The sequence below is a fragment of the Tamandua tetradactyla genome, chromosome 3, assembly GCF_023851605.1.
Source record: "Tamandua tetradactyla isolate mTamTet1 chromosome 3, mTamTet1.pri, whole genome shotgun sequence".
In the NCBI taxonomy this organism is placed as follows: Eukaryota; Metazoa; Chordata; class Mammalia; order Pilosa; family Myrmecophagidae; genus Tamandua; species Tamandua tetradactyla.
In genome coordinates, this window is record NC_135329.1 from 191,885,587 (window position 1) to 191,904,387 (window position 18,801).

At 39.9% G+C, this 18,801-nt stretch overlaps 1 protein-coding gene across 6 annotated transcripts in view; it reads left to right on the forward strand.

The window, feature by feature from the left end:
- SMARCAL1 (SNF2 related chromatin remodeling annealing helicase 1) overlaps positions 1–16,978 on the forward strand; it is a 72,344-nt gene extending 55,366 nt beyond the window's left edge. For all 6 annotated transcript variants that reach the window (XM_077155069.1, XM_077155065.1, XM_077155068.1 and 3 more), the window contains 5 exons: positions 143–245; positions 11,758–11,940; positions 13,047–13,147; positions 14,135–14,231; positions 16,680–16,978. In XM_077155069.1, coding sequence (XP_077011184.1) covers positions 143–245; positions 11,758–11,940; positions 13,047–13,147; positions 14,135–14,231; positions 16,680–16,919 — 724 coding nt within the window. In that variant the 3' untranslated portion in view covers positions 16,920–16,978. The remainder of the gene's footprint in view (positions 1–142; positions 246–11,757; positions 11,941–13,046; positions 13,148–14,134; positions 14,232–16,679) is intronic.
- The last annotated feature ends 1,823 nt before the right edge of the window (positions 16,979–18,801 follow it).

Sequence of the window (18,801 nt, forward strand, 5' to 3'; positions counted from 1 at the left end):
AAGGGATTGAAGGGGCTGGATGGGGCAGGTCCCTTCCTTCCCCCTCCAAAGATGTCTACTACAGATGCAGTCACTTTTCAGAAATTAACCTCAGCTGGATGAGTATGTGTTTAAACTGTTTTGTTGTCGTTGTCAACTGCAGTGAATATATCCTGGACCTACTGGAAAGTGGGAGAGAGAAGTTCCTTGTGTTTGCACACCATAAGGTACTTCTGGACGCAGTTACCAATGAGCTGGAGAGAAAGGTAAGTTCCCCCTTGGAAATTCAACACAGGACCCGTCTGTGGTTCTGAGCAGGCTTTGGTCAGATCCGAGATGATGATGGTTTGTAGAAATATTGCCGAAGTCCTTCTGGAGAAGAGTTCTTCTTGCTTATAGTTCTTCTTTTGACCCCACCACAGAAGGGTCAAAATATTTTCCCAACTTAACTTCCTCCATGCTCTAAACCGATATCCCACTGGTCTTGCTTTAGAAACATCTCCAGTGTACCTTCCAGTCTGCACAAATAATTACAAAATTGACAAGGTGGGACAAGTGTTTGTGTGAGGGTCCTCTTTTCCTTCCTTTGGTTCCTTATTACTCTCAGCATTGCCTTTATTAATTGTACATGGCAGCTTGCAAACTTCAATGTAGAGCTTTGCGGCTCTCATTAAATTGAATGAAAAATATTGAGAAGGCTTTCCAGAAGATGTTTGTTAAAACTGAACACATCAAATTGATTGTGGTGATGAAATCACAACTCTGTGATTATTCTGAGAGCCATTGATTGCACACATTGGATGAATTGTATAGTATGTGACTAAAACTGCTTTAAAAAAAACAAACAAAAACTAAGTACATCATGTTTTTGCCTCCCTTTTAATTTTAGGCTAAATTTAGCACCATAAACTATCTTTTGTCTTCTTTTATCTTTTGCATTTAAGTTACATTTCAAACACACAGAAATTTATAGCAATTACTTGTATATCCCCCTCCCCGAGTATTTTGCCATATTGAAAGTAAGAAAACACTAAAACCCCTCAGTAGCCCTCTACTTCCTTCCCCTTTCTTCCTCCCCAGAGAGAACCACTAGCCTGAATTTAGCATGCATCCTGACCCTTCATATGGTCACATTTGACTATAAAAGTAGATCTCCTTAAACAGTATAGAGTTGCACTCTGTGCATTTTTCCAAAACTAACATAAATATTAATATAGTGTAAGTATACTGCAGTTTTTTACTTTTGTGCTCAGCATTGCTTTTGAGATTTTTCCATGCAATATTATTTGTGTAGTTCATTCACTGTAACTGCTAAATCATATCTCATTGGATGACTGAACCAGTTTATCAGTTCTCCTGCTGTTGGACATTAAATTTGTCTTTAGTATTTAGCTTCATGTGAATATTTTTGTAAATACATACATACACACATACCTAGGCACCAATGCCTTGTGTGTGCACCTGGGTATCTCTAGGTGTGATTTGCTTGGTCCTTGGATAGGCAAACACTTTACTAGGTGTTGCCAAATTACTCTCCAGTGACCTTCAAATTTATAATCCCACCAGCAGTGTATAAGAATTCTTGCTGTTGTGTGTGCTCAGCAACACTTCTTACTTTTGCCAATCTCGTGAAATAGACTTATTTTGCTTTGCATTTCCCTGGTTATCAGTGAGATGTGTGCCCTTTCATACATTTATTGGCCATTTCATTTTCACTTTTGTGAACATTCTATCTTTTGCTTGTTATTCTTTTGTATTGTTTGCCTTTTCTTATTTATTCGGAAAAATTCTTTTTACATTTTGGATGTTAATTGTTTATTGGTTATATTTTGTCTTTTCACTTTTTTGAAGTTTCTTTTGTACAAAAGTTTTAAATTGATGTTTAATTATAACATATTTCAAGCTTGGTAGTATTTTCTTTTATGGTGTGTCCTTTTTATGACTAACTTAAGAAATCTTTCCTAGCTGAAGTCATGAAGAAAATTTTAGAGGTGAATCTTAATCCACTTGGGGCTGATTTTTGTATAGTTTTTTGTATAAATGTGTTGCAGTAAGTCACCCAACAAGATTAAAAGCTATAATCTCTAGTAAGAAAAAATCTGAACTGTCACTATTTTTAAGAAACCCAAGACAATTACTATCAGGATACATAAGAGTTCATTCAGTAGGGTGGCTTGGTTCCAAAATAAATAAACTAAAATAAATTGCTTCTTTATGTAAAAGCTATAACTAATTGGTAAATGTAATGGAGAAAAGATCACATCCACAATAGATAAAAAAGTATATAAAATATATATATATATATATATATAAAGTAGCTAAAAAATAATTATCACTAAGAAAAGTGTAGAAACTAATGAAGAATTGGAGAGACATGTGCCATGCTACGCTTTGAAAAAGCTTAAAAGTTTTAAAATGTCAGTCCTTCCCAGATTAATTTCTAGGTTTAATTCCATTTTAATAAAAATTCCAATAGGATTTTTAAAGGGAACTTTATAGTATTTTTCAAAGGACATCTCAAAAATTAAGCAGGAGAGGTAGTTAAAGTGACTTTGAAAAAGGAGAGCAGCGTCAAAGGACTTGTCCCTCCAGATATTAAAATCTGTTATAACTGAAGGTCGCTCACGCTGGTCCAAGAACTGGCAGCCAGATGGACAGAATAGAATGGATGGTGCTTTAATATTAATAAAAAACAAATAGATGATGGCCAAAGAACTGTCCCAAATAAGGTTTAATAAATTCAACAGATAGAGTTTGTGCAATTGACTGAGTAGTTTGGAGGTTAAGGGGGAGAATTTAAATGAAACTTTGTCTTACTATTTATTCCAGATGAATCCTTGAAGCCATAGATTCTTACGATATAAATGAACACATAGCTGATTGCTGGGTGGGGGATAACTTTCTCTGCATAAAAACAATGAAAGAAATTAACAAAGGAAAAAATTGGTTCAAGTCACCTAAAAATATGGACCCCTCATATATGTATGGTCATACACATACACAGTGGTTAAAAAATGGTACTTTTGTGGTTCATTTGGCACATTGTTGCAGAGCAATTTGGCAGTAACTTAATGCTCTTGCTTGGTTTTCCAAACTTCATCTTCTAGTAATTTAACCTAAGGAAATTATCAGACCAGTGAAAAAAAATTTATGTACACAAATATTAGTTGTGCTGTTGTCTATAATATTGAATAGTTGGAAAGTTAAATGCTCCTTATCAGGTATACTGTTAAATAAATTATAGTCCATTCAGCCACAAAATATGTTAGTATAGATCAGTAGCCCTTAATTCTTTGGAGACCATTGAATCTTTTAGGACACTGAGGAAACTGAATTTGAAATTATTGGTATCTGCTTGGTATATATTCATATGGAGAGATGTCCATAATATTGTTGTTTAAAAGCTATATGTTAAAAAACAAAAAGCTAGGAGGACTTCCAGAGAAGATGGCGGCTTAGTAAGACGCGCGGTTCTTAGTTCCTCCTCCAAAACAGCTACTAGGGGAGTAGAAACGATACAGAACAGCTCCCGGAGCCACGACAGAGATCAAGAAGACAGCGTACCCCATTCTGGAACGGCTGACTGGCTGGGAGAACCCGCTCCGATGAGATCGCCGAGGGGCGCGGGCTTCCCTGGGCCAGGGCGGCAAGCGGCCGGAGTCCTTCCCTTCCTCCTTCCCGGGCCACCTGGGAGAATTTGACAGGTGGTCCCCTCAAGCTGCGGCGGCTGGTGCCCCCCCCATGCGTGGCCCCCTGGACCAACTGGGAGAATTGGATCGGAGATCCCCAGGCCGCAGAGAATGGTGACCGGGGTCCCTTCCAAACACGTGGCTTCCTGGTCCGGCTGGGAACGGTGCACTCTCCCGGGCTGCGGCGGCTGGCACCCTCCCGCCACGCTTGGTGCCCGGGCCGGCTAGGAGATTCGGACGGGCGCTCTCCTGGGCTGCAGCGGCCAGTGACCCTCCCCACATTCGGATTCCCGGGCCAGCTGGCACTCTTCCAAGCCGCTTCGGCTGGCGAACCTCCCCCACGGCGAGAGTTTTCCAAAGTTAAAGGACCCACAGCACCTTTTACTGGTGGGACCCGCACACAAACGAGTGCCACGAGCACCACCTACTGGGCAGGATAAGAAAAACAGAACCCAGAGATTTCACAGAAAAATCTTTCAACCTTTTGGGTCCAACACCCAGGGAAATCTGACTAAATGCCCAGATGCCAGCAGAAGATAACGGATCACGCACAGAATATTGAAAATATGGCCCAGTCAAAGGAACAAACCAATAGTTCAAATGAGATACAGGAGCTGAGACAACTAATGCTGAATATACGAACAGAAATGGAAAACCTCTTCAAAAACGAAATCGATAAATTGAGGGAGGACATGAAGAAGACATGGGCTGAACAAAAAGAAGAAATAGAAAAACTGAAAAAGCAAATCACAGAACTTATGGAAGTGAAGGACAAAGTAGAAAAGATGGAAAAAACAGTGGATACCTACAATGACAGATTTAAAGAGACAGAAGATAGAATTAGTGATTTGGAGGATGGAACATCTGAATTCCAAAAAGAAACAGAAACTATCGGGAAAAGAATGGAAAAATTTCAACAGGGTATCAGGGAACTGAAGGACAATATGAACCGCACAAATATACATGTTGTGGGTGTCCCAGAAGGAGAAGAGAAGGGAAAAGGAGGAGAAAAACTAATGGAAGAAATTATGACTGAAACATTCCCAACTCTTATGAAAGACCTAAAATTACAGGTCCAAGAAGTGCAGCGCACCCCAAAGAGATTAGACCCAAATAGGCATTCTCCAAGACACTTGCTAGTTAGAATGTCAGAGGTCAAAGAGAAAGAGAGGATCTTGAAAGCAGCAAGAGAAAAGCAATCCATCACATACAAGGGAAACCCAATAAGACTATGTGTAGATTTCTCAGCAGAAACCATGGAAGCTAGAAGACAGTGGGATGATATATTTAAATTACTAAAAGAGAAAAACTGCCAACCAAGACTTCTATATCCAGCAAAATTGTCCTTCAAAAATGAGGGAGAAATTAAAACATTCTCGGACAAAAAGTCACTGAGAGAATTTGTGACCAAGAGACCAGCTCTGCAAGAAATACTAAAGGGAGCACTAGAGTCAGATACGAAAAGACAGAAGAGAGAGGTATGGAGAAGAGTGTAGAAAGAAGGAAAATCAGATATGATGTACATAATACAAAAGGCAAAATGGTAGAGGAAAATATTATCCAAACAGTAATAACACTAAATATTAATGGACTGAATTCCCCAATCAAAAGACATAGAATGGCAGAATGGATTAAAAAATAGGATCCTTCTATATGCTGTCTACAGGAAACACATCTTAGACCCAAAGATAAACATAGGTTGAAAGTGAAAGGTTGGGAAAAGATATTTCATGCAAATAACAACCAGAAAAGAGCAGGAGTAGCTATACTAATATCCAACAAATTAGACTTCAAATATAAAGCAGTTAAAAGAGACAAAGAAGGACACTATCTACTAATAAAAGGAACAATTAAACAAGAAGACATAACAATCATAAATATTTATGCACCAAACCAGAACGCCCCTAAATACGTGAGGAATACACTGCAAACACTGAAAAGGGAAATAGACTCATATACCATAGTAGTTGGAGACTTCAATTCACCACTCTCATCAATGGACAGAACATCTAGACAGAGGATCAATAAAGAAATAGAGAATCTGAATATTACTATAAAGGAGCTAGACTTAACAGACATTTATAGGACATTACATCCCACAACAGCAGGACACACCTTTTTCTCAAGTGCTCATGGATCATTCTCAAAGATAGACCATATGCTGGGTCACAAAGCAAGTCTTAACAAATTTAAAAAGATTGAAATCATACACAACACTTTCTCAGATCATAAAGGAATGAAGTTGGAAATCAATAATAGGCGGAGTGCCAGAAAATTCACAAATACGTGAGGCTCAACAACACACTCTTAAACAACGAGTGGGTCAAAGAAGAAATTGCAAGAGAAATTAGTAAATACCTCGAGGCGAAGGAAAATGAAAACACAACATATCAAAACTTATGGGACGCAGCAAAGGCAGTGCTAAGAGGGAAATTTATTGCCCTAAATGCCTATATCAGAAAAGAAGAAAAGGCAAAAATGCAGGAATTAACTGTCCACTTGGAAGAACTGGAGAAAGAACAGCAAACTAATCCCAAAGCAAGCAAAAGGAAAGAAATAACAAAGATTAGAGCAGAAATAAATGAAATTGAAAATATGAAAACAATAGAGAAAATCAGTAAGACCAGGAGTTGGTTCTATGAGAAAATCAATAAGATTGATGGGCCCTTATCAAGATTGACAAAAAGAAGAAGAGAGAAGATGCAAATAAATAAGATCAGAAATGGAAGAGGAGACATAACTACTGACCTCACAGAAATAAAGGAGGTAATAACAGGATACTATGAACAACTTTACGCTAATAAATACAACAATTTAGAGGAAATGGACGGGTTCCTGGAAAGACATGAACAACCAACTTTGACTCAAGAAGAAATAGATGACCTCAACAAACCAATCACAAGTAAAGAAATTGAGTTAGTCATTCAAAAGCTTCCTAAAAAGAAAAGTCCAGGACCAGATGGCTTCACATGTGAATTCTACCAAACGTTCCAGAAAGAATTAGTACCAATTCTCCTCAAACTCTTCAAAAAAATCGAAGTGGAGGGAAAACTACCTAATTCATTCTATGAAGCCAACATCACTCTCATACCCAAACCAGGCAAAGATATTACAAAAAAAGAAAACTACAGACCAATCTCTCTAATGAATATAGATGCAAAAATCCTCAATAAAATTCTAGCAAATCGTATCCAACAACACATTAAAAGAATTATACATCATGACCAAGTAGGATTCATCCCAGGTATGCAAAGATGGTTCAACATAAGAAAATCAATTAATGTAATACACCATATCAACAAATCAAAGCAGAAAAATCACATGATCAAACGCAGAGAAGGCATTTGACAAGATTCAACATCCTTTCCTGTTGAAAGCACTTCAAAAGATAGGAATACAAGGGAACTTCCTTAAAATGATAGAGGGAATATATGAAAAACCCACAGCTAATATCATCCTCAATGGGGAAAAATTGAAAACTTTCCCCCTAAGATCAGGAACAAGACAAGGATGTCCACTATCACCACTATTATTCAACATTGTGTTGGAGGTTCTAGCCAGAGCAATTAGACAAGAAAAAGAAATACAAGGCATCAAAATTGGAAAGGAAGAAGTAAAACTATCACTGTTTGCAGACATATGATACTATACGTCGAAAACCCGGAAAAATCCACAACAAACCTACTAGAGCTAATATGAGTACAGCAAAGTAGCAGGTTACAAGATCAACATTCAAAAATCTGTAGCATTTCTATACACTAGTAATGAACAAGCTGAGGGGGAAATCAAGAAACGAATTCCATTTACAATTGCAACTAAAAGAATAAAATACCTAGGAATAAATTTAACTAAAGAGACAAAAAACCTATATAAAGAAAACTACAAAAAACTGTTAAAAGAAATCACAGAAGACCTAAATAGATGGAAGGGCATACCGTGTTCATGGATTAGAAGACTAAATATAGTTAAGATATCAATCCTACCTAAATTGACTTACAGATTCAATGCAATACCAATCAAAATCCCAACAACTTATTTTTCAGAAATAGAAAAACCAATAAGCAAATTTATCTGGAAGGGCAGGGTGCCCCGAATTGCTAAAAACATCTTGAGGGAAAAAAAACGAAGCTGGAGGTCTCACGCTGCCTGACTTTAAGGCATATTATGAAGCCACAGTGGTCAAAACAGCATGGTATTGGCATAAAGATAGATATATCGACCAATGGAATCGAATAGAGTGCTCAGATATAGACCCTCTCATCTATGGACATTTGATCTTTGATAAGGCAGTCAAGCCAACTCACCTGGGACAGAACAGTCTCTTCAATAAATGGTGCCTAGAGAACTGGATATCCATATGCAAAAGAATGAAAGAAGACCCGTATCTCACACCCTATACAAAAGTTAACTCAAAATGGATCAAAGATCTAAACATTAGGTCTAAGACCATAAAACAGTTAGAGGAAAATGTAGGGAGATATCTTATGAAACTAACGATTGGAGGCAGTTTTATGGACCTTAAACCTAAAGCAAGAGCACTGAAGAAAGAAAGAAATAAATGGGAGCTCCTCAAAATTAAACACTTTTGTGCATCAAAGAATTTCATCAAGAAAGTAGAAAGACAGCCTACACAATGGGAGACAATATTTGGAAATGACATATCAGATAAAGGTCTAGTATCCAGAATTTATAAAGAGATTGTCCAACTCAACAACAAAAAGACAGCCAACCCAATTACAAAATGGGAAAAAGACTTGAACAGACACTTCTCAGAAGAGAAAATACAAATGGCCAAAAGGCACATGAAGAGATGCTCAATGTCCCTGGCCATTAGAGACATGCAAATCAAAACCACAATGAGATATCATCTCACACCCACCAGCATGGCCCTTATCAACAAAACAGAAAATGACAAGTGCTGGAGAGGATGCGGAGAAAGAGGCACACTTATCCACTGTTGGTGGGAATGTCAAATGGTGCAACCACTGTGGAAGGCAGTTTGGCGGTTCCTCAAAAAGCTGAATATAGAATTGCCATACGACCCAGCAATACCATTGCTAGGTATCTACTCAAAGGACTTAAGGGCAAAGACACAAACGGACATTTGCACACCAATGTTTATAGCAGCATTATTTACAATTGCAAAGAGATGGAAACAGCCAAAATGTCCATCAACAGACGAGTGGCTAAACAAACTGTGGTATATACATACGATGGAATATTATGCAGCTTTAAGACAGAATAAACTTATGAAGCATGTAATAACATGGATGAACCTAGAGAACATTATGCTGAGTGAGTCTAGCCAAAAACTGAAGGACAAATACTGTATGGTCCCACTGATGTGAACCGACATTCGAGAATAAACTTGGAATATGTCATTGGTAACAGAGTCCAGCAGGAGTTAGAAACAGGGTAAGATAATGGGTAATTGGAGCTGAAGGGATACAGACTGTGCAACAGGACTAGATACAAAAACTCAAAAATGGACAGCACAATAATACCTAATTGTAAAGTAATCATGTTAAAACACTGAATGAAGCTGCATCTGAGCTATAGGTTTTTTTTTTTTGTCTGTCTGTTTGTTTGTCTTTTTTTTTTTCTTTTTCCTTTCCTTTTTTTTTACTATTATTTTTATTTTTTTCTCTATATTAACATTCTATATCTCTTTCTGTTGTTTTGCTAGTTCTTTTCCTAAATCAATGCAAATATACTAAGAAATGATCATGCATCTATGTGATGATGTTAAGAATTACTGATTGCATATGTAGAATGGAATGATTTCTAAATGTTGGGTTAATTTCTTTTTTTTTCTTTAATAAAAAAATAAATAAATAAATAAATTTTTTTAAAAAAGCTATATATTTAATAATTCTTTAAAATTGTGATGTATAGGGAAAAGCCTGAATCATACATACTAAAGCATTAGTGATAGTGGTCTCTAAGTAATCATTATCTTTTTTACTCTTTTTGTACTTCCAATGAATATATATTATTCTTATAATCAGAAAAATTAAAGGTATGTTTAAAAATAAAATAAAGAAGCCTTTAGGAAAACATGAATTAAAGGGAATAAATTAGGGGGAATATTAGCAGCTTATGTGACGTAAACATAATAGCCTTTCCATATAAAGGTGACACTAATTCCCAGCAGAAAAAAATGGGCAAAGTATTATGAATAGATAGTTCATCAAAGAAATAACACAAATAGCCGATAAAAAAATTTGAGAAGATTCAACTGCACTGGTAATCAAATGAAAATTAAAACAAGATACTTTTCTTTTTAACCTATCCAATCAGCAAAGGTTTTAAAAATGTGTGGAGTTCAATATTGTCAAAGTTTCAGTGGAGTGGACCTGCACATACGTTCCTTTTTTAGAAAGCAATTTGGCCATAATATCAAGAACCTTACATTATTTCCCTATTGCCATAGTACTTTGATTTTTGGCCATTTAGTCTAAAGAAGTAATCAGATATGGTCAAAGAACCATGAACAGGGGTATTTCAACCTACCCTTTAATTTTTTTTTTCATTTTAATAGTTTTATTGAAGTATAATTGCCATACAATAAATCATCATTTTCACAGTTTGATAACTGTCCACAATCAAAATAGTATATTCATCATCCCCCAGAGTTTTCTTAAGCCTCTTTGGCACATAAGAGACATGTGCCATGCTTTGTATCCCATCCTTTTGCCCCTTCCTATTTGCTTTCTGCCACTTAATATTTGCATTTTTTAGAGTTTTTATGTGATGGGATCATAAAGTATGTACTCTTTTTTATTTGGGGGGGGAGTCTGTTTTCTTTCACTAACATAATCATTTTGAGATTCACCCATGTTCATTCCTTTTTAGTGTCGATTAGTATTCCATCATATGTATGTAGTTATCCATTCCCTTGTTAATGGGTATTTCCCATCCCATCCTCTTTTACTGAAAATTTAAAGCATCTAAATGTGCAGAAAGAGAAATATGGTTGAATTAATGGATTGCTGCATATTGAAATATTATGCTGCCATTAAAAATCATGCTTTGAAAACTAATAATTTGGTATATACAATTAATGTTTATTGGGGAAAGTTTTTTTAAAAAGAGATACCATGCACATTGAAGAAAGAGTAGCAGGAAAAATAGATTAATAAGATTACTAATATTTTTATTTTCTTTATGATTCTTAGCTTTATCATTAAAAATAAATACATATCACTTTAAAAAAATGAGTTCAACTAAGCATGTACCTATCATACACCCCAGCATTTGGCTCCTGGGCATTTACATCAGAGAAATGAAAACTTAGATTCACACAGAAATCTGTAAACAAGTGTTCATAGCAGCTTTATTCATAATATACAAAAGCTGTAATCAACTCAGATGTCCTTCAGCAGATGAATTGTTAAACTCTGATGCGTGCAGACGATGGAATACTATGAACTACTACTGTGACAAGCAACAGTTTGGATGGATCTTGGCATTATGTGGAGTGAAAAAAAACCAGTCCAAGAGGTTGCATACTGTAGGACTGTACTTATGTCACATTCCTGAAATGGCAAAATTTTAGAATTGCAGGTCAGCTTAATGTTTGCTAAGGGTTAAGGATTGGAGCGGAAGACATGAGAGAAGAAGACAGAGGTGGTTAGGATTATCAGAGGGCTACAAAAGGGTCCTTGTGGCGTTGGTGCTGTTCAGTATCTTGACTGTGGAAGTGGATGCACCAGCCTGCTGGGCGATGAAACTGTAGAGAAGTTTATGCACATGCACACAAATACGAGTACAAGTACAGCAGGAAATCTGAATCAGGTGGTGGATTACAGCAATGACAACATCGGGTGTGAGAATGTACTGTAGTTTTGCAAGGTGTTACCATTGGTGGAAACTGGGCAAAGCGTATAAGGTATCTCCCTATATTCTTTCTTACAACTACATGGGAATCTGCTCAAATTTCAATTTATAAGAAAGAAAGAAAAGAAAAAACCCCGAGAGTAAGTGGACCTTGGGCTGGACCTGGGCCCAAATCTGCCCTTGGCCGCAGGGCCTCGAGCTGCCCCGTGTAGGCCCAGCCTGAGCTGGGCGCCCCTTCTCGTTCCTGCAGCACGTGCCGCACATCCGCATCGACGGCTCCACCTCCTCGGCAGAGCGGGAGGACCTGTGCCAGAAGTTCCAGCTGTCTGAGCGACATGCTGTGGCCGTGCTGTCCATCACCGCGGCCAACATGGGCCTCACCTTCTCCTCGGCAGACTTGGTGGTGTTCGCTGAGCTGTTTTGGAACCCAGGGGTAAGGGACACAAAGACACAAGGGCATGCTCGTGGCTGGGTGAAGGAGGGTGCTGCCTTACAGTGGGTAAGACAAGGTTTCCCTATTGCCAGTTTTATTTTCTTCCACGATTTTGTTAGCCATCGGTTTTCACTTCTTTTAAGCATCTGCTGGTTATTAGATTTCTGCAACAACCTGCTAAGTCATGGGATTAATGATTCCATTTTATCAATGGGAAAATTGAAGTTTTAAAAGGCCATAGGAATGTTAAAATTCATCTCACATATGAAGAAACTGGGACCCAGGAAACAGAGGTGGTGAATGCAGGACTGTTTAGCTATCCCTGAGGGGATACATGGGGCAGAACCAGGCTGCAGCCTCAGTCTCTGGCTTTCTGGCCTGGCCCCTCTCACTGACCATCACTGGGAGTGTTGCGTTTGCTGACGGGGCCTCAGACAGGAAGTTGTGTCTGTTGGCCTTTTCTGAGCATCTGAAGGCTGTGACAGCAGATAGAAGACATTTGTTTGAAATCAGTATTTTCTCCCAAGCTCTAGAAGCAAGTTATTTCTCCTCTGATGTTCTGACATCACAGGCTTTCACTGACTACACACCAGTGACTGCTTTAATGACAGGTGGATGAGGCTGAAGGCATATAATCGATGCAATATGCTTGGTTTTAGTGGTTTTTCACAGGCTTAGCACCATAGAAGAAAAGCAGCCTAACCCTAGACATTTATGGCATCTCCCTCAGGTGTGACTTTGTTTTTGTTTAGAAGACAACTTGTTATTTCACCCAGAAAGGAAAGGGAAGTGTGTGTGGTCGCCTGTATTTGTCCCCCATCACACCACCTGGCAGCAGAGCCTAAACTTGCCCTCCCTCTGCAACACCTAACACGGTGCCCAGCTTCACACTTAATGCCAGGCCAGTGGTTTGCTTGGCTTCCCCTGTTAAAATGACAGGTCATTTGTAGATGGAGATTCCGGGCAGCAGCCACGTGGTACGGCAGTGAAATGCTCTGAGGAGGGAGGTTGTGCTGGGACTCGGGGAGCAGGAGGCCACTTGCTGCGGTGGGCTAGAGTTGCTTTAGGCCTTTACCTAGACATCTCTTGATCCCCGGGACCCACAGGTGCTGATCCAGGCTGAGGACCGGGTACACCGCATTGGACAGACGGGCTCCGTGGGCATCCACTACCTCGTGGCGAAGGGCACGGCTGACGACTACCTTTGGTAGGGCCTGGCTGCACAGCCTGACAGAGATGAGCAAGGGGTTGACAGGGATGATGCCTTTTCTTTGCTCCCTAGTGCTTTTGCTTTGGACAAGGTCTCCAGGGATCCATATGGAAGACCCATTAGTAATGCCCTCCACTTCCGTCAGGACTATTGGGGCATTAAAACTCGCTGGTGGCCTGCTGAGTGCAGGAGGAAATCTTGAAGGTGTAAAGGAATGTGGCCCCTTTCCCTTTGGTCTGAGTCAAAGGAGAGAAGCTGTTTGTAATGAAATGCAGATGGAATTTAGTTTGTAAGGCACTCTGTTCCCACCCCTGAGGACATTTGTTGAGATGGGGTGAAGCTCCCTTTAACCACTCTGTGACATGTGGCAGTATGACAGGCCACATCTTACCAGGCTGCTGTTAGACCATAGAAAATGGCTCACCCTGAGCCACATAGTGATGCATCAGAGATAATGAGCTGGGATGAAATGTTCAACCCTGGTATTTCATGTTGGTTAAGTAAGCAGGAAGTCCTAAAACGCTCCTCCCCAACCCTTTTTCTTCCTTTCTGATGCCAAGTCTCTTGATTATCCCATTGGCTTCCACCCCTGATCTCTTCCCAGCCCTATGAATAAGGGATCTTCCCTTTGCAGCGTGCGTGGGTCATGCTTACCTCCCTCTCAGCTTCACAGATATGCTCATTGGATAGCTCATAGCATCCCCTGGTTCAAAGTATTTTTGAAAGGAAGCAGCATTTAATTCCTACCCATCTTCCATTAGAATTTTGAACCTCATGATGTTATGGGCCCTACACTGGGGGTTGTTTTACAATTGAGAGTTAGGGGGCAAATATTTCAGGATGGGTGTTTGTGCCTTAAGATGTGGAAAGATGTGAAACAGTAAACACGCCACAGCCCCATAAGAAGAAGGAAGGCAGCCTCATTTTGATCAGTCAGCCTGTTCTTTGCAAGTGTGTTCACTGTAGCTCATTTCTCCCCAACAGGCCCCTGATTCAGGAGAAGATTAAAGTTCTGGGTGAAGCTGGGCTTTCTGAGACCAATTTTTCAGAAATGACAGAAGCCACTGATTACCTCTACAAGGTAACACTAGCGCTAGGCCTTTGGCCATGGCCTTGGGTTTTGAGTGGGAAGGTATAAATCACTCCTCTGCCTCCCCCAACTCAGTAGCTGAAAAGGATGGGTCTGCAACAATCGCGGTTCAATTGTGTGTGCATCCCTTTCTGTGGAAATGATGGCATTAACTCCCACTGCTTCTGCCATTCCCTCTTAGATTCTCATCAGGGCTTCCTGATGCTACCTCTTCCATCAGGCCATTAGAAACTAACAGAAAATTCCCTGTGGTGATTGTTACATTATGGCGAGAAGTACATAGCATCAGTATGGGCTGCCTCCGGACACCTCCCTGGCAAGAATGGGGAATGTTGACATCAGCGTCATGCTTTTATCTGACATATTTTTCATCCTCTGTCATTTCATTTTATTTTCACTTGCTTAGCCATTTTGGAGAGGGGTAAACTAAGACTTGCCCAAAGTCACCAGTCACATGAAACCACCCAAGGTAGAAGGCTTCCCCATTCAGCTCAGCCTTCTTTCTGTGATGTCAGCCTTATTATAAAGGAGAGTCAGAAGCTGGTGAACATCTTCCTATGACCCCGGGGAGTCTGGTCACAGGTGCCAAGAGGAAGGTTTATCAGCCTCTGAGCAGCCAGCCCTGGCCCTCCCAAGCCTGCTCTGACCTCAGTACTCCATCTGGCCCAGTTGCTGCCTCTGCCTTTGCCTCTTCCATTTCAACCAGGTATGCTGGAAAAGAGTAAGAGGCTCAGAGGCTTTCAAAGTCTTGTTTTCTTCTACCAGCTCAGGTAATTGATAAGGAAAGTGCTTTTTGTCTCCTGTATAGGAGAGGGGAAATGAAATATTCATCTGATCTTGGAGCTTGCTTTCATTTAATTATGCATGTTCCAGGTAAGTATACGGTATTGCCATTATAGTAATCAAATGTATGTTAACAGTTATCTCTACTTGGAATGGGCTGCCTTGAGGCCTGGCGTTTCCTTGACATTGCAGTTGTTCCAAAGCTACTGAGGCTGTGCTGGAGGAGGATCTGTGGAAGGGAAGGGTCAACCTTAATGATCTTCTTAATGACTTCTAGCTCTGAAATGCGTGCATCTGGAAAGGTTAAGGAATGCAGTGCACAGATCAGTTGAGTAATCTGGAGTCCTTACATGACAGGCTGCTGGGATCTGTTTTCAAAGAATTCTGCTTCATCACTGTGGAGTAGTAAGGAAATAGTGGCCAGTTACATTGAAGCCTGGTTATAAAGGACCTGAAAAGCCAGGACAGCAACTTTAGACTAGATAAGGCAGATATAGGCATGCCCAAAGACATGACAATGAAAACTGGGTTAAAGAACAACCTGGGGGTGTAATCAGTCTGGCGAAGACCTGTCAGTTGATTGGCATGAGAAGAGGCCTGAGGCAGGAACTCCAGTTGAGCTATTGCAAAGTTATGCAGACACAATGTGATAGGACCCAGGAAAGAGGGTGACTGTGAGGTAAAGAAAGGAAAGGGATGGGAGAAGTTGGCTTGCTGCCGGTTTGATATCTGAGATAAAGAGTCAGGATACGTTGGTGCTTTCAAGTGGGGAAACCACACAAAATGTTGGTCTACTATCAAAAATAGGCTCATCAGGAAGAGGAACTGGTTTGGGGATATAGGAATGTAAGATACCTCTTATCTTATAGGATAAGAGATGATTGGGGTTTTGAACAGGTTTTGTTTTAGGAAACTGGGATGTCAGTGGAGATATTGAAGATTTACCTCTGCATTAAAGATGGTAAGGGCTGGGAATTTAGATTTAGAAGCTTTAGGCAGAGAGGTGATAGACAGCCTATCATACATTGTGGTTATAACTGCTGAGCATGATATTAATATTATGCCATTGTCTTCAATACATAGAAGCAGTTAGTGGGCATTTTGATCATTTGTAATTTTAAGGTAATCAAAAACAGGTACCAGTATATACTTACCAATATGTTAAAAATATATATATGTTCTGTTGGCCACGCTCAATATTCAGTGTACGTCATGGCTGACCACATTGATTTGGGAGTCAAATTACAGCTTACCTAACCCCCCTTCAGTGGAGAAAGGCTTTGGAGGCAGTAAGATCTTGGGAGCTATTTCAATATTGAAATATTGATTAGAAAGTTAGAAGGGAGGGAACACTGTCAGCATAAATTTTCGTGTGACAGCAGGTTCTTTGTTGCTTTCACAACCATTTCTTTTTTTTTTCCCTAACCCAGTGAGCAGCAGAAAAGATAAGATGTCAGACATTAAAGCAGTAAAGCTGTCTTAAGGGATAAATGGTTTGCTGAGGTGGCCTACATTGACCAGCATGCAGAACTCTGAAGATGGAAATGTGCCATCCCTTGCCTTTGTGCTCTCTCACCAGCCAGTGTGGAAGGGTTGGAGGGAGAGGTTGGAGCCCAGATTCTGACTTTTATCTTTCCTTCTCTTTCTGTGATGAAGGACCCAAAGCAGCAAAAGATCTATGACCTGTTCCAGAAGTCCTTTGAGGAAGACGGAAGTAACATGGAGCTCCTGGAGGCAGCGGAGTCCTTTGATCCAGGAAGTGCTTCAGGAACATCCGAAGGCGGTTCCCAGGACCTGGGGGACACCTGGGACGAGGGCCCATTCACAGCCAGTCCACCTAAGAAGAGGAGATTTGAATTTTTTGATAACTGGGACAGCTTTACATCTCCCTTGTAAAAGAGGGGGAAAAAACAGCATTTACAAATCATGGAAGTCATTAAACTAAAATAATGCAATTTTTTTAATGTGTGCTCCTTTTGTCACTGCAACCGTGCTTTTCTTTCTCCAGACCCAGCAAGTTAACAGGCAAGTGTTAGAATTTCATTTCCAGAGTCATGATGGGCTTGCTAGGGTTTTAAGTAACCTTCACTTTTCTGGCTAAGAAATGGAGACAGCAGGTTGTAGTAGTGGTAAATCAGATTCTTTAGATAATGAAATGCTTTCCACATAACCCCAAAATCTGGATTTTTAAAATTTATTGATTCAACAAATATTTGTAAGATACCTACCATGTGCCAAGCACTGTTTTAGGTGCTGGAGATAATTCACTGAACACAATAGAGAAAGTACATCATTTGCAGAGCTTATCGTAGAACTTGAGAGCCAGTCATTACAAGTCATGAAGAAAAAAAAGGAAGGTAAAGGTTTAGAGCATGGATCGACAGACTTTTTCTTTAAATAAATAGCCAGATAGTAAGGGCCAGGCGGTCTATCTCACAGCTTCTCAACTCTGCTTTTGTAGTGTGAAAGCAGCCTTGGATAGCATGCAAACAAATGAGCAGGGCTGTCTTCCAATAGCACTTTTATGGTCACTGACATTTGAATTTCATATAATTTTCACATGTCACAAATTTTTTTTTTCCCAAGCATTTAAAAATGAAAACCCATTCTTATTTCACAAGCCACATAAAACTAGACAGTGGGCTGGATTTGACCCATAATTTGTCAGCCCCTCATTTAGAGCTGCACTGGCCAATAGGAAAATTATGTAAGCCACATATGTAATTTTATTTTTTTAATAGAACATTGAAAAAAAAAGAATTGATATTTAAGCCAATATACTTAAAGATCTTATTTCTACATATCAATATTAAAGAATCATTGAGAAATGTTACTTTTTATTTTCATACTGTCTTTGAAATCCAGTTTATATTTGACATAGCACATTTCAAGTGTTCAGTGACCCCCTGTGGCTTGTGGCTTCTGCAATGTCCAGCACAGGTTTAGAGAGGGAGGGAGGGAGGCAGTAGAATATCATGTGGAGAAGAGAAATAGGTGATAGTGATGATGACTCTGCGACTCTGAAGAAAGTGGCAGGGGCCAGATGACATAATGCTCAAAGGTCATAGTAAGCACCTGGATTAATTTTGAATATGAATGGAAGCCACTGAATGGTTTTGAGCAGGGTTATGTGACAATCTGAGTATATGCTTTAAGGATTACCTTGATTCTGTAGAAAATGGACCAGGAAGGACAGGCAGAGGGAATGATTAGGCAAGAAGCTGTTGAACTCTTGGGCAGTCTGTGGGGCAGATGCTGAGGGTATGGCAAGTGTGGGGAGCAGATGCAGGAGATGGGAAATGGTCATATTCTGGATATATTTTGAAGGTAGAGCTAATCGGATTTGCAGTGGATTGAAGGCAGAGCATTTGAGGAAGGAAAACGTCAACACTGAGACCTAGATTTTTGCCTGAGTAAAACGATGGTGCTATTTACTGAGAAAAAGAAGACAGAATTGGTTTGTGGAATAGGGGGATATTGAGGGTTGGGTTATGGGTTGCCCAGCTGCAGGGAAGGTGATCAGCAAATGGCTCCTGCTTGACTGCAGCTTGCCTCAGTTGGCCTCGGTTAGTAGAAACCTCCTTTGTCTGAGGCCACACTCTTCCTGAGGCTACCTACAACTGTGTCAGAGAGGAGGAGGTATAAAGGCCAAGCAATACTTTCCTTGGAGCTTCCAATTGAGTTGTCCTTGGCTCTCTCAGGCCTGCTTTGCAGGTCACCTCCCTCTGCCCCCTTCTTTTCACAGTGTTAACCCCAAATAAATATCGTGCACCTGAAC